The sequence below is a fragment of the Oncorhynchus kisutch genome, linkage group LG5, assembly GCF_002021735.2.
Source record: "Oncorhynchus kisutch isolate 150728-3 linkage group LG5, Okis_V2, whole genome shotgun sequence".
NCBI classification, from domain to species: domain Eukaryota; kingdom Metazoa; phylum Chordata; class Actinopteri; order Salmoniformes; family Salmonidae; genus Oncorhynchus; species Oncorhynchus kisutch.
This window is the reverse complement of record NC_034178.2, coordinates 75,308,594-75,318,366: the sequence shown is the minus strand read 5'-3', so window position 1 is coordinate 75,318,366 and position 9,773 is coordinate 75,308,594. Positions and strand designations below refer to the sequence as shown.

General features: G+C 50.8%; 1 protein-coding gene across 4 annotated transcripts in view; it reads left to right on the top strand.

Annotated features, from left to right (window-relative positions):
* cenpp (centromere protein P) overlaps positions 1-9,773 on the top strand; it is a 160,372-nt gene that overhangs the window by 506 nt on the left and 150,093 nt on the right. For all 4 annotated transcript variants that reach the window (XR_004210118.1, XM_031825818.1, XM_031825819.1 and 1 more), the window contains exon 2: positions 9-149. Coding sequence is in view for 3 of the 4 variants with exons in the window: in XM_031825818.1 (XP_031681678.1) it covers positions 10-149 (140 nt within the window). In the remaining variant the exon portion in view is untranslated. The remainder of the gene's footprint in view (positions 1-8; positions 150-9,773) is intronic.

The following is a 9,773-nucleotide window of genomic DNA, read 5'->3' as shown; positions in this document are numbered from 1 at the left end:
CTTTGCAGAATGAAGAAGAATCTGGAAAATGTTTACGAGGCTCAATTCAAAGCACTCCAAGAAGAGATTGCAGCACTGCAAGGCCAACAGGACAATAATGAACGAGAGATTGCTATGGACCTCGCAGGAGGACGCATGCAAGATGCTCTGTGAGTTGAAATTAGGACAGAATTTATAAAACTCGGTCCGGGGCTTTGGTGGAAAAAGTACGCAAATGTCATACTTAAAAGTAAAAGTAAAGATACCTTAAGAAAAAATGTCTCAAGTAAAAGTCACCCAGTAAAATACTACTTCAGTAAAGGTATTTGGGTTTTAAATATACTTAAGTATCAATCAAGTAATTGATAACATATACTTATAGTAAAAGTTTAAGTCATTGAAAATTCCTTATTGAGCAAAGGAGATGGCACCATTTTCTTGTTTTAAAAATGTACGGATAGCCAGGGGCACACTCCAACACTCCGACATCATTTACAAAAGATGCATTTGTGTTTAGTGAGTCCTCCGTTTTACAATTTCCCTGTTAAGCGTTCAGAATGTAATGAGTACTTTGGGTGTCAGGGGGAAATGTTTGGAGTAAAAAGTACATTATTTTCTTTCTTTCGGAATGTATCGAAGAAAAGTTGTCAAACATAAAAATAGTAAAGTACATATACCCCCCCCAAAAAATACTTAAGTAGTACTTAAGTATTTTTACTTAAAGTACTTTACACCACTGGTCCGGGGGACCCCAAGGGGTGCACTTTTTTATATTTTTTTGCTGTACTTTATTCAATTGATTTAAGTTTCATAATGAGTTGATTTAATCTGGATTAGCTGTGTACAGTGGGATGGAAAAAACCAAAATGTGCATCCGTCCCCAGAATTTGTGAAACGCAGATTTAGGGGATCAAATTATTTCATTTATTAGGATCCCCATTAGCCGATGCAAATGGGGACAGCTTGTCTTACTGGGGTCCGACACATAACGAATAAGACATCGCAGACAAAATACTTGACCATTTACATACATTTAAAAACATGAACAGGTAGTGTGTGTCTATCAGTTCCACATACATGTCAGTACACACAACAATTAGGTCACATGTCAGTACACACAACAATTAGGTCACATGTCAGTACACACAACAATTAGGTCAGTACACACAACAATTAGGTCACATGTCAGTACACACAACAATTAGGTCACTACACACAACAATTAGGTCACATGTCAGTACACACAACAATTAGGTCACATGTCAGTACACACACACAACCAGTAGGTCACATTGTAGTTTTAAACCAGGTTTGCTGTTCACTTGCACTGTATAAGATGGAAATAAGTTTTGTGCACTCATGGCTCTGTATAATACTGTATGTTTCCTTGAATTTGTTCTGGACCTCGGGACTAAAAAGATCCCTGGTGTCATGTTTGGTACGTATGTGTGTAAGTTGACTATGCAAACAATTTGGAATTAATGTTTCTTATAAAAACAAAAAGTCAGCCTCTCCTCAACTCTTAGCTAAGAGAGACTGGGATGCATAGTATTTATATCAGCCCTCTGATTTACAATGAAGAGCAAGATGTGCCCCTCTGTTCTGGACCAGCTGCAGCTTAACTAGGTCTTTACTTGCAGCACTGAACCACATGACTGGACAATAATCAAGATCAGACTAAACTAGAGCCTGCAGGATTTGCTTAGTGGAGTGTGGTGTCAAAAAAGCAGAGCATCTCTTTAAAGGACAGACCTCTCTCCATCTTTACAACCATTGAATCTATATGTTTTAACCATGACAGTTTACAATCTAAGGTAACGCCAAGTAATTTAGTCTCCTCAACTTGTTCAACAGCCACACCATTCATTACCAGATTCAGCTGAGGTCTAGAACTTGTACCAAATACAATGCTCTTAGTTTTAGAGATGTTCAGGACCAGTGTATTACTGGCCACCCATTCCAAAACAGACTGCAACTCTTTGTTAAGGGTTTCAGTGACTTCATTAGCTGTGGTTGCTGACAGGCATATGGTTGAATCATCAGCATACATGGACACACAGGCTTTGTTTAATGCCAGTGGCAGGTCATTGGTAAAACTAGAAAATGATGCTGGGTGGACATTAGTTATCAATCAATCAAATGTATTTATAAAGCCCTTCTTACGTCAACTGATGTCACAAAGTGCTGTACAGAAACCCAGCCTAAAACCCCCAAACAGCAAGCAATGCAGGTGTAGAAGCACGGTGGCTAGGAAAAACTTCCTAGAAAGGCAGGAACCTAGGAAGAAACCTAGAGAGGAACCAGGCTATGAGGGGTGGCCAGTCCTCTTCTGGCTGTGCCAGGTGGAGATTATAACAGAACATGGCCAAGATGTTCAAATGTTCGTAGATGACCAACAGGAGATTAGAACAGAATATGGCCAAGATGTTCAAATGTTCATAGATGACCAACAGGAGATTGTAACTGAACATGGCCAAGATGTTCAAATGTTCATAGATGACCAACAGGAGATTGTAACTGAACATGGCCAAGATGTTCAAATGTTCATAGATTGTAACCGAACATGGCCAAGATGTTCAAATGTTCATAGATGACCAACAGGAGATTATAACCGAACATGGCCAAGATGTTCAAATGTTCATAGATGACCAACAGGAGATTGTAACTGAACATGGCCAAGATGTTCAAATGTTCATAGATTGTAACCGAACATGGCCAAGATGTTCAAATGTTCATAGATGACCAACAGGAGATTATAACCGAACATGGCCAAGATGTTCAAATGTTCATAGATGACCAGCATGGTCAAATAATAATATGTTATATGTTATAACCCCTCACTCTAGACTACTGATATAACCCCTCACACTAGACTACTGACACAACCCCTCACACTAGACTACTGACACAACCCCTCACACTAGACTACTGACACAACCCCTCACACTAGACTACTGACACAACCCCTCACACTAGACTACTGACACAACCCCTCGCACTAGACTACTGACACAACCCCTCACACTAGACTACTGACACAACCCCTCACACTAGACTACTGACACAACCCCTCACACTAGACTACTGACACAACCCCTCACACTAGACTACTGACACAACCCCTCGCACTAGACTACTGACACAACCCCTCACACTAGACTACTGACACAACCCCTCACACTAGACTACTGACACAACCCCTCACACTAGACTACTGACACAACCCCTCGCACTAGACTACTGACACAACCCCTCGCACTAGACCACTGACACAACCCCTCGCACTAGACCACTGACACAACCCCTCGCACTAGACCACTGACACAACCCCTCGCACTAGACCACTGACACAACCCCTCGCACTAGACCACTGACACAACCCCTCGCACTAGACCACTGACACGACCACTGACACAACCCCTCGCACTAGACCACTGACACAACCCCTCGCACTAGACCACTGACACAACCCCTCGCACTAGACCACTGACACAACCCCTCGCACTAGACCACTGACACAACCCCTCGCACTAGACCACTGACACAACCCCTCGCACTAGACCACTGACACAACCCCTCGCACTAGACCACTGACACAACCCCTCGCACTAGACCACTGACACAACCCCTCGCACTAGACCACTGACACAACCCCTCGCACTAGACCACTGACACAACCCCTCGCACTAGACCACTGACACAACCCCTCGCACTAGACTACTGACACAACCCCTCGCACTAGACTACTGACACAACCCCTCGCACTAGACTACTGACACAACCCCTCGCACTAGACTACTGACACAACCCCTCGCACTAGACTACTGACACAACCCCTCGCACTAGACTACTGACACAACCCCTCGCACTAGACTACTGACACAACCCCTCGCACTAGACTACTGACACAACCCCTCGCACTAGACTACTGACACAACCCCTCGCACTAGACTACTGACACAACCCCTCGCACTAGACTACTGACACAACCCCTCGCACTAGACTACTCTAACACTGTTTCCCCTCGTCTCATTGGTTCCCCAACAGAGAGATTATGCTGTGCAGGTGATTAGCGATTGTTTAGTTTTGTAGTTCAGATGATTTGTTTGCAATATGTTGAACTACAGGCTAAGAGAGCTTCATCAACTGTTTATTCTGGGTTGATTTAAATACTGTGAATAAAACATCATATTTGGTGAGAATCACCAGTAGTCTACATTGGGTGGACAATTTTCAATTACAGTGTTATTGAATCTGCAGTTATTCTTCTGCTATTTATTCTGTTACCAATAATATTTAAATGTTAGTAGTATCTTCTGATTACAATTATTAACTAAATGCAATCTATTAGCTTCCAAAATGTAAGTAGGGATATCTAGCTGTCTGATAACACATTCTGATGAAATAGCTTGTCCTGCACTTTGTAAAAACCCAGAATGCATTGAGTGAATGTTGGATCGGTTCTTTACGGGAGGACTGGGATCGGTTCTTTACGGGAGGGCTGGGATCGGTTCTTTACGGGAGGGCTGGGATCGGTTCTTTACGGGAGGGCTGGGATCGGTTCTTTACGGGAGGGCTGGGATCGGTTCTTTACGGGAGGGCTGGGATCGGTTCTTTACGGGAGGGCTGGGATCGGTTCTTTACGGGAGGGCTGGGATCGGTTCTTTACGGGAGGGCTGGGATCGGTTCTTACGGGAGGGCTGGGATCGGTTCTTTACGGGAGGGCTGGGATCGGTTCTTTACGGGAGGGCTGGGATCGGTTTCTTTACGGGAGGGCTGGGATCGGTTTCTTTACGGGAGGGCTGGGATCGGTTTCTTTACGGGAGGGCTGGGATCGGTTTCTTTACGGGAGGGCTGGGATCGGTTCTTTACGGGAGGGCTGGGATCGGTTCTTTACGGGAGGTGCTGGGATCGGTTCTTTACGGGAGGGCTGGGATCGGTTCTTTACGGGAGGGCTGGGATCGGTTCTTTACGGGAGGCTGGGATCGGTTCTTTACGGGAGGGCTGGGATCGGTTCTTTGCGGGAGGGCTGGGATCGGTTCTTTGCGGGAGGGCTGGGATCGGTTTCTTTGCGGGAGGGCTGGGATCGGTTTCTTTACGGGAGGGCTGGGATCGGTTTTCTTTACGGGAGGGCTGGGATCGGTTTCTTTACGGGAGGGCTTGGTATCGGTTTCTTTACGGGAGGGCTGGGATCGGTTTTTTCTTTACGGGAGGGCTGGGATCGGTTTCTTTACGGGGAGGGCTGGATCGGTTTTCTTTACGGGAGGGCTGGGATCCGGTTCTTTACGGAGGGCTGGGATCGGTTTCTTTACGGGAGGGCTGGGATCGGTTTCTTTTACGGGAGGGCTGGGATCGGTTTACTTTGTACGGGCGGGGCTGGGATCGGTTCGGTACATGAGGGCTGGGATCGGTTTCTTTACGGGAGGGGCTGGGATGGTTTCTTACGGGGGGCTGGGATCTGTTTCTTTTACGGGAAGGGCTGGGATCGGTTTTCTTTACGGGGAGGGGCTGGGATCGGTTTCTTACGGTGAAGGGCTGGGATCGGTTTTCTTTACGGTGAGTGCTGGGATCGGTTCTTTACGGGAGTGCTGGGATCGGTTTCTTTACGGGAGGGCTGGGATCGGTTTTCTTTACGGGAGGGCTGGATCGGTTTCTTTTACGGGAGGGCTGGGATCGGTTTTCTTTACGGGAGGGCTGGGATCGGTTTCTTTACGGGAGGGCTGGGATCGGTTTCTTTACGGGAGGGGCTGGGATCGGTTTTTCTTTACGGGAGGGCTGGGATCGGTTTCTTTACGGGAGGGCTGGGATCGGTTTCTTTACGGGAGGGCTGGGATCGGTTTCTTTACGGGAGGGCTGGGATCGGTTTCTTTACGGGAGGGCTGGGATCGTTTCTTTACGGAGGGCTGGGATCGTTTTCTTTACGGGAGGGCTGGGATCGGTTTCTTTACGGGAGGGCTGGGATCGGTTTTCTTTACGGAGGGCTGGGATCGGTTTCTTTACGGGAGGGCTGGGATCGGTTTCTTTACGGGAGGGCTGGGATCGGTTTCTTTACGGGAGGGCTGGGATCGGTTTCTTTAACGGGAGGGGCTGGGATCGGTTTCTTTTACGGGAGGGCTGGGATCGGTTCTTTACGGGAGGGCTGGGATCGTTTTTACAGGAGGGCTGGGAATCGGTTTCTTTTACGGGAGGGCTGGGATCGGTTTCTTACGGAGGGCTGGGATCGGTTTCTTTACGGGAGGCTGGGATCGGTTCTTTACGGGAGGGCTGGGATCGGTTTCTTTACGGGAGGGCTGGGATCGGTTTTCTTTACGGGAGGGCTGGGATCGGTTTCTTTTACGGGAGGCCTGGGATCGGTTTCTTTACGGGAGGCCTGGGATCGGTTTCTTTACGGGAGGCTGGGATCGGTTTCTTTACGGGAGGCCTGGGATCGGTTTCTTACGGAGGCCTGGATCGGGAGGGCTGGGATCGGTTTCTTTACGGGAGGGCTGGGATCGGTTTCTTTACGGGAGGGCTGGGATCGGTTTCTTTACGGGAGGGCTGGGATCGGTTTCTTTACGGGAGGGCTGGGATCGGTTTCTTTACGGGAGGGCTGGGATCGGTTTCTTTACGGGAGGGCTGGGATCGGTTTCTTTACGGGAGGGCTGGGATCGGTTTCTTTACGGGAGGGCTGGGATCGGTTTCTTTACGGGAGGCCTGGGATCGGTTTCTTTACGGGAGGCCTGGGATCGGGTTTCTTTACGGGAGGCCTGGGATCGGTTCTTTACGGGAGGGCTGGGATCGGTTTCTTTACGGGAGGGCCTGGGATCGGTTTCTTTACGGGAGGGCCTGGGATCGGTTTCTTTTACGGGAGGGCTGGGATCGGTTTCTTTACGGGAGGGCTGGGATCGGTTTTCTTTACGGGAGGGCTTGGGATCGGTTTCTTTACGGGAGGGCTGGGATCTGGTTTCTTTACGGGAGGGCTGGATCGGTTTCTTTACGGGAGGGCTGGGATCGGTTTCTTTACGGGAGGGCTGGGATCGGTTTCTTTACGGGAGGGCTGGGATCGGTTTTCTTTTACGGGAGGGCTGGATCGGTTTCTTTACGGGAGGGCTGGGATCGGTTTCTTTACGGGAGGGCTGGGATCGGTTTCTTTACGGGAGGGCTGGGATCGGTTTCTTTACGGGAGGGCTGGGATCGGTTTCTTTACGGGAGGGCTGGGATCGGTTTCTTTACGGGAGGGCTGGGATCGGTTTCTTTACGGGAGGGCTGGGATCGGTTTCTTTACGGGAGGGCTGGGATCGGTTTCTTTACGGGAGGGCTGGGATCGGTTTCTTTACGGGAGGGCTGGGATCGGTTTCTTTACGGGAGGGCTGGGATCGGTTTCTTTACGGGAGGGCTGGGATCGGTTTCTTTACGGGAGGGCTGGGATCGGTTTCTTTACGGGAGGGCTGGGATCGGTTTCTTTGCGGGAGGGCTGGGATCGGTTTCTTTGCGGGAGGGCTGGGATCGGTTTCTTTGCGGGAGGGCTGGGATCGGTTTCTTTGCGGGAGGGCTGGGATCGGTTTCTTTGCGGGAGGGCTGGGGATCGGTTTCTTTGCGGGGAGGGCTGGGATCGGTTTCTTTGCGGGAGGGCTGGGATCGGTTTCTTTGCGGGAGGGCTGGGATCGGTTTCTTTGCGGGAGGGCTGGGATCGGTTTCTTTGCGGGAGGGCTGGGATCGGTTTCTTTGCGGGAGGGCTGGGATCGGTTTCTTTGCGGGAGGGCTGGGATCGGTTTCTTTACGGGAGGGCTTGGGATCGGTTTCTTTACGGGAGGGCTGGGATCGGTTTCTTTACGGGAGGGCTGGGATCGGTTTCTTTACGGGAGGGCTGGGATCGGTTTCTTTACGGGAGGGCCTGGGATCGGTTTTCTTTAGGGAGGGCTGGGATACGGGTTTCTTTACGGGTAGGGTGGTCTTTACCGGGCAGGGCTGGGATCGGTTTCTTTACGGGAGGGCTGGGATCGGTTTCTTTACGGGAGGGCTGGGATCGGTTTCTTTACGGGAGGGCTGGGATCGGTTTCTTTACGGGAGGGCTGGGATCGGTTTCTTTACGGGAGGGCTGGGATCGGTTTCTTTACGGGAGGGCTGGGATCGGTTTCTTTACGGGAGGGCTGGGATCGGTTTCTTTACGGGAGGGCTGGGATCGGTTTCTTTACGGGAGGGCTGGGATCGGTTTCTTTACGGGAGGGCTGGGATCGGTTTCTTTACGGGAGGGCTGGGATCGGTTTCTTTACGGGAGGGCTGGGATCGGTTTCTTTACGGGAGGGCTGGGATCGGTTTCTTTACGGGAGGGCTGGGATCGGTTTCTTTACGGGAGGGCTGGGATCGGTTTCTTTACGGGAGGGCTGGGATCGGTTTCTTTACGGGAGGGCTGGGATCGGTTTCTTTACGGGAGGGCTGGGATCGGTTTCTTTACGGGAGGGCTGGGATCGGTTTCTTTACGGGAGGGCTGGGATCGGTTTCTTTACGGGAGGGCTGGGATCGGTTTCTTTACGGAGGGCTGGGATCGGTTTCTTTACGGGAGGGCTGGATCGGTTTCTTTACGGGAGGGCTGGGATCGTTTTTCTTTACGGATGGCTGGGATTCGGTTTCTTTCACGGGAGGGATGGGATCGGTTCTTGACGGTGAGGTGGGACTCGGTTTCTTTTACGGGAGGGCTGGGATCGGTTTCTTTTACGGGAGGGCTGGGATCGGTTTTCTTTACGGGAGGGCTGGGATCGGTTTTCTTTACGGGAGAAGGGCTGGATCGGTTTCTTTTACGGCGAGGGCTGGGATCGGTTTCTTAACGGGCAGGGCTGGGATCGGTTTCTTTACGGAGAGGCTGGGATCGGTTTCTTTGGTAGGCTGGGATCTGTTTCTTTACGGGGAGGGCTCGGTTTCTTTACCGGGAGGGCTGGGATCGGTTTCTTTACGGGAGGGCTGGGATCGGTTTCTTACGGGAGGGCTGGGATCGGTTTTCTTTACGGGAGGGCTGGGATCGGTTCTTTACGGGAGGGCTGGGATCGGTTTCTTTACGGGAGGGCTGGGATCGGTTTCTTTACGGGAGGGCTGGGATCGGTTTCTTACGGGAGGGCTGGGATCGGTTTCTTTACGGGAGGGCTGGGATCGGTTTCTTTACGGGAGGGCTGGGATCGGTTTCTTTACGGGAGGGCTGGGATCGGTTTCTTTACGGGAGGGCTGGGATCGGTTTCTTTACGGGAGGGCTGGGATCGGTTTCTTTACGGGAGGGCTGGGATCGGTTTCTTTACGGGAGGGCTGGGATCGGTCTTACGGAGGGCTGGGATCGGTTTCTTACGGGAGGGCTGGGATCGGTTTCTTTACGGGAGGGCTGGGATCGGTTTTCTTTACGGGAGGGCTGGGATCGGTTTCTTTACGGGAGGGCTGGATCGGTTTCTTTACGGGAGGGCTGGGATCGGTTTCTTTACGGGAGGGCTGGGATCGGTTTCTTTACGGGAGGGCTGGGATCGGTTTCTTTACGGGAGGGCTGGGATCGGTTTGGCTTTCTTTACGGGAGGGCTGGGATCGGTTTCTTTACGGGAGGGCTGGGATCGGTTTCTTTACGGGAGGGCTGGGATCGGTTTCTTTAAGGGAGGGCTGGGATCGGTTTCTTTACGGGAGGGCTGGGATCGGTTTCTTTACGGGAGGGCTGGGATCGGTTTCTTACGGGAGGGCTGGGATCGGTTTCTTTACGGGAGGGCTGGGATCGGTTTCTTTACGGGAGGGCTGGGATCGGTTTCTTTACGGGAGGGCTGGGGATCGGTTTCTTTACGGGAGGG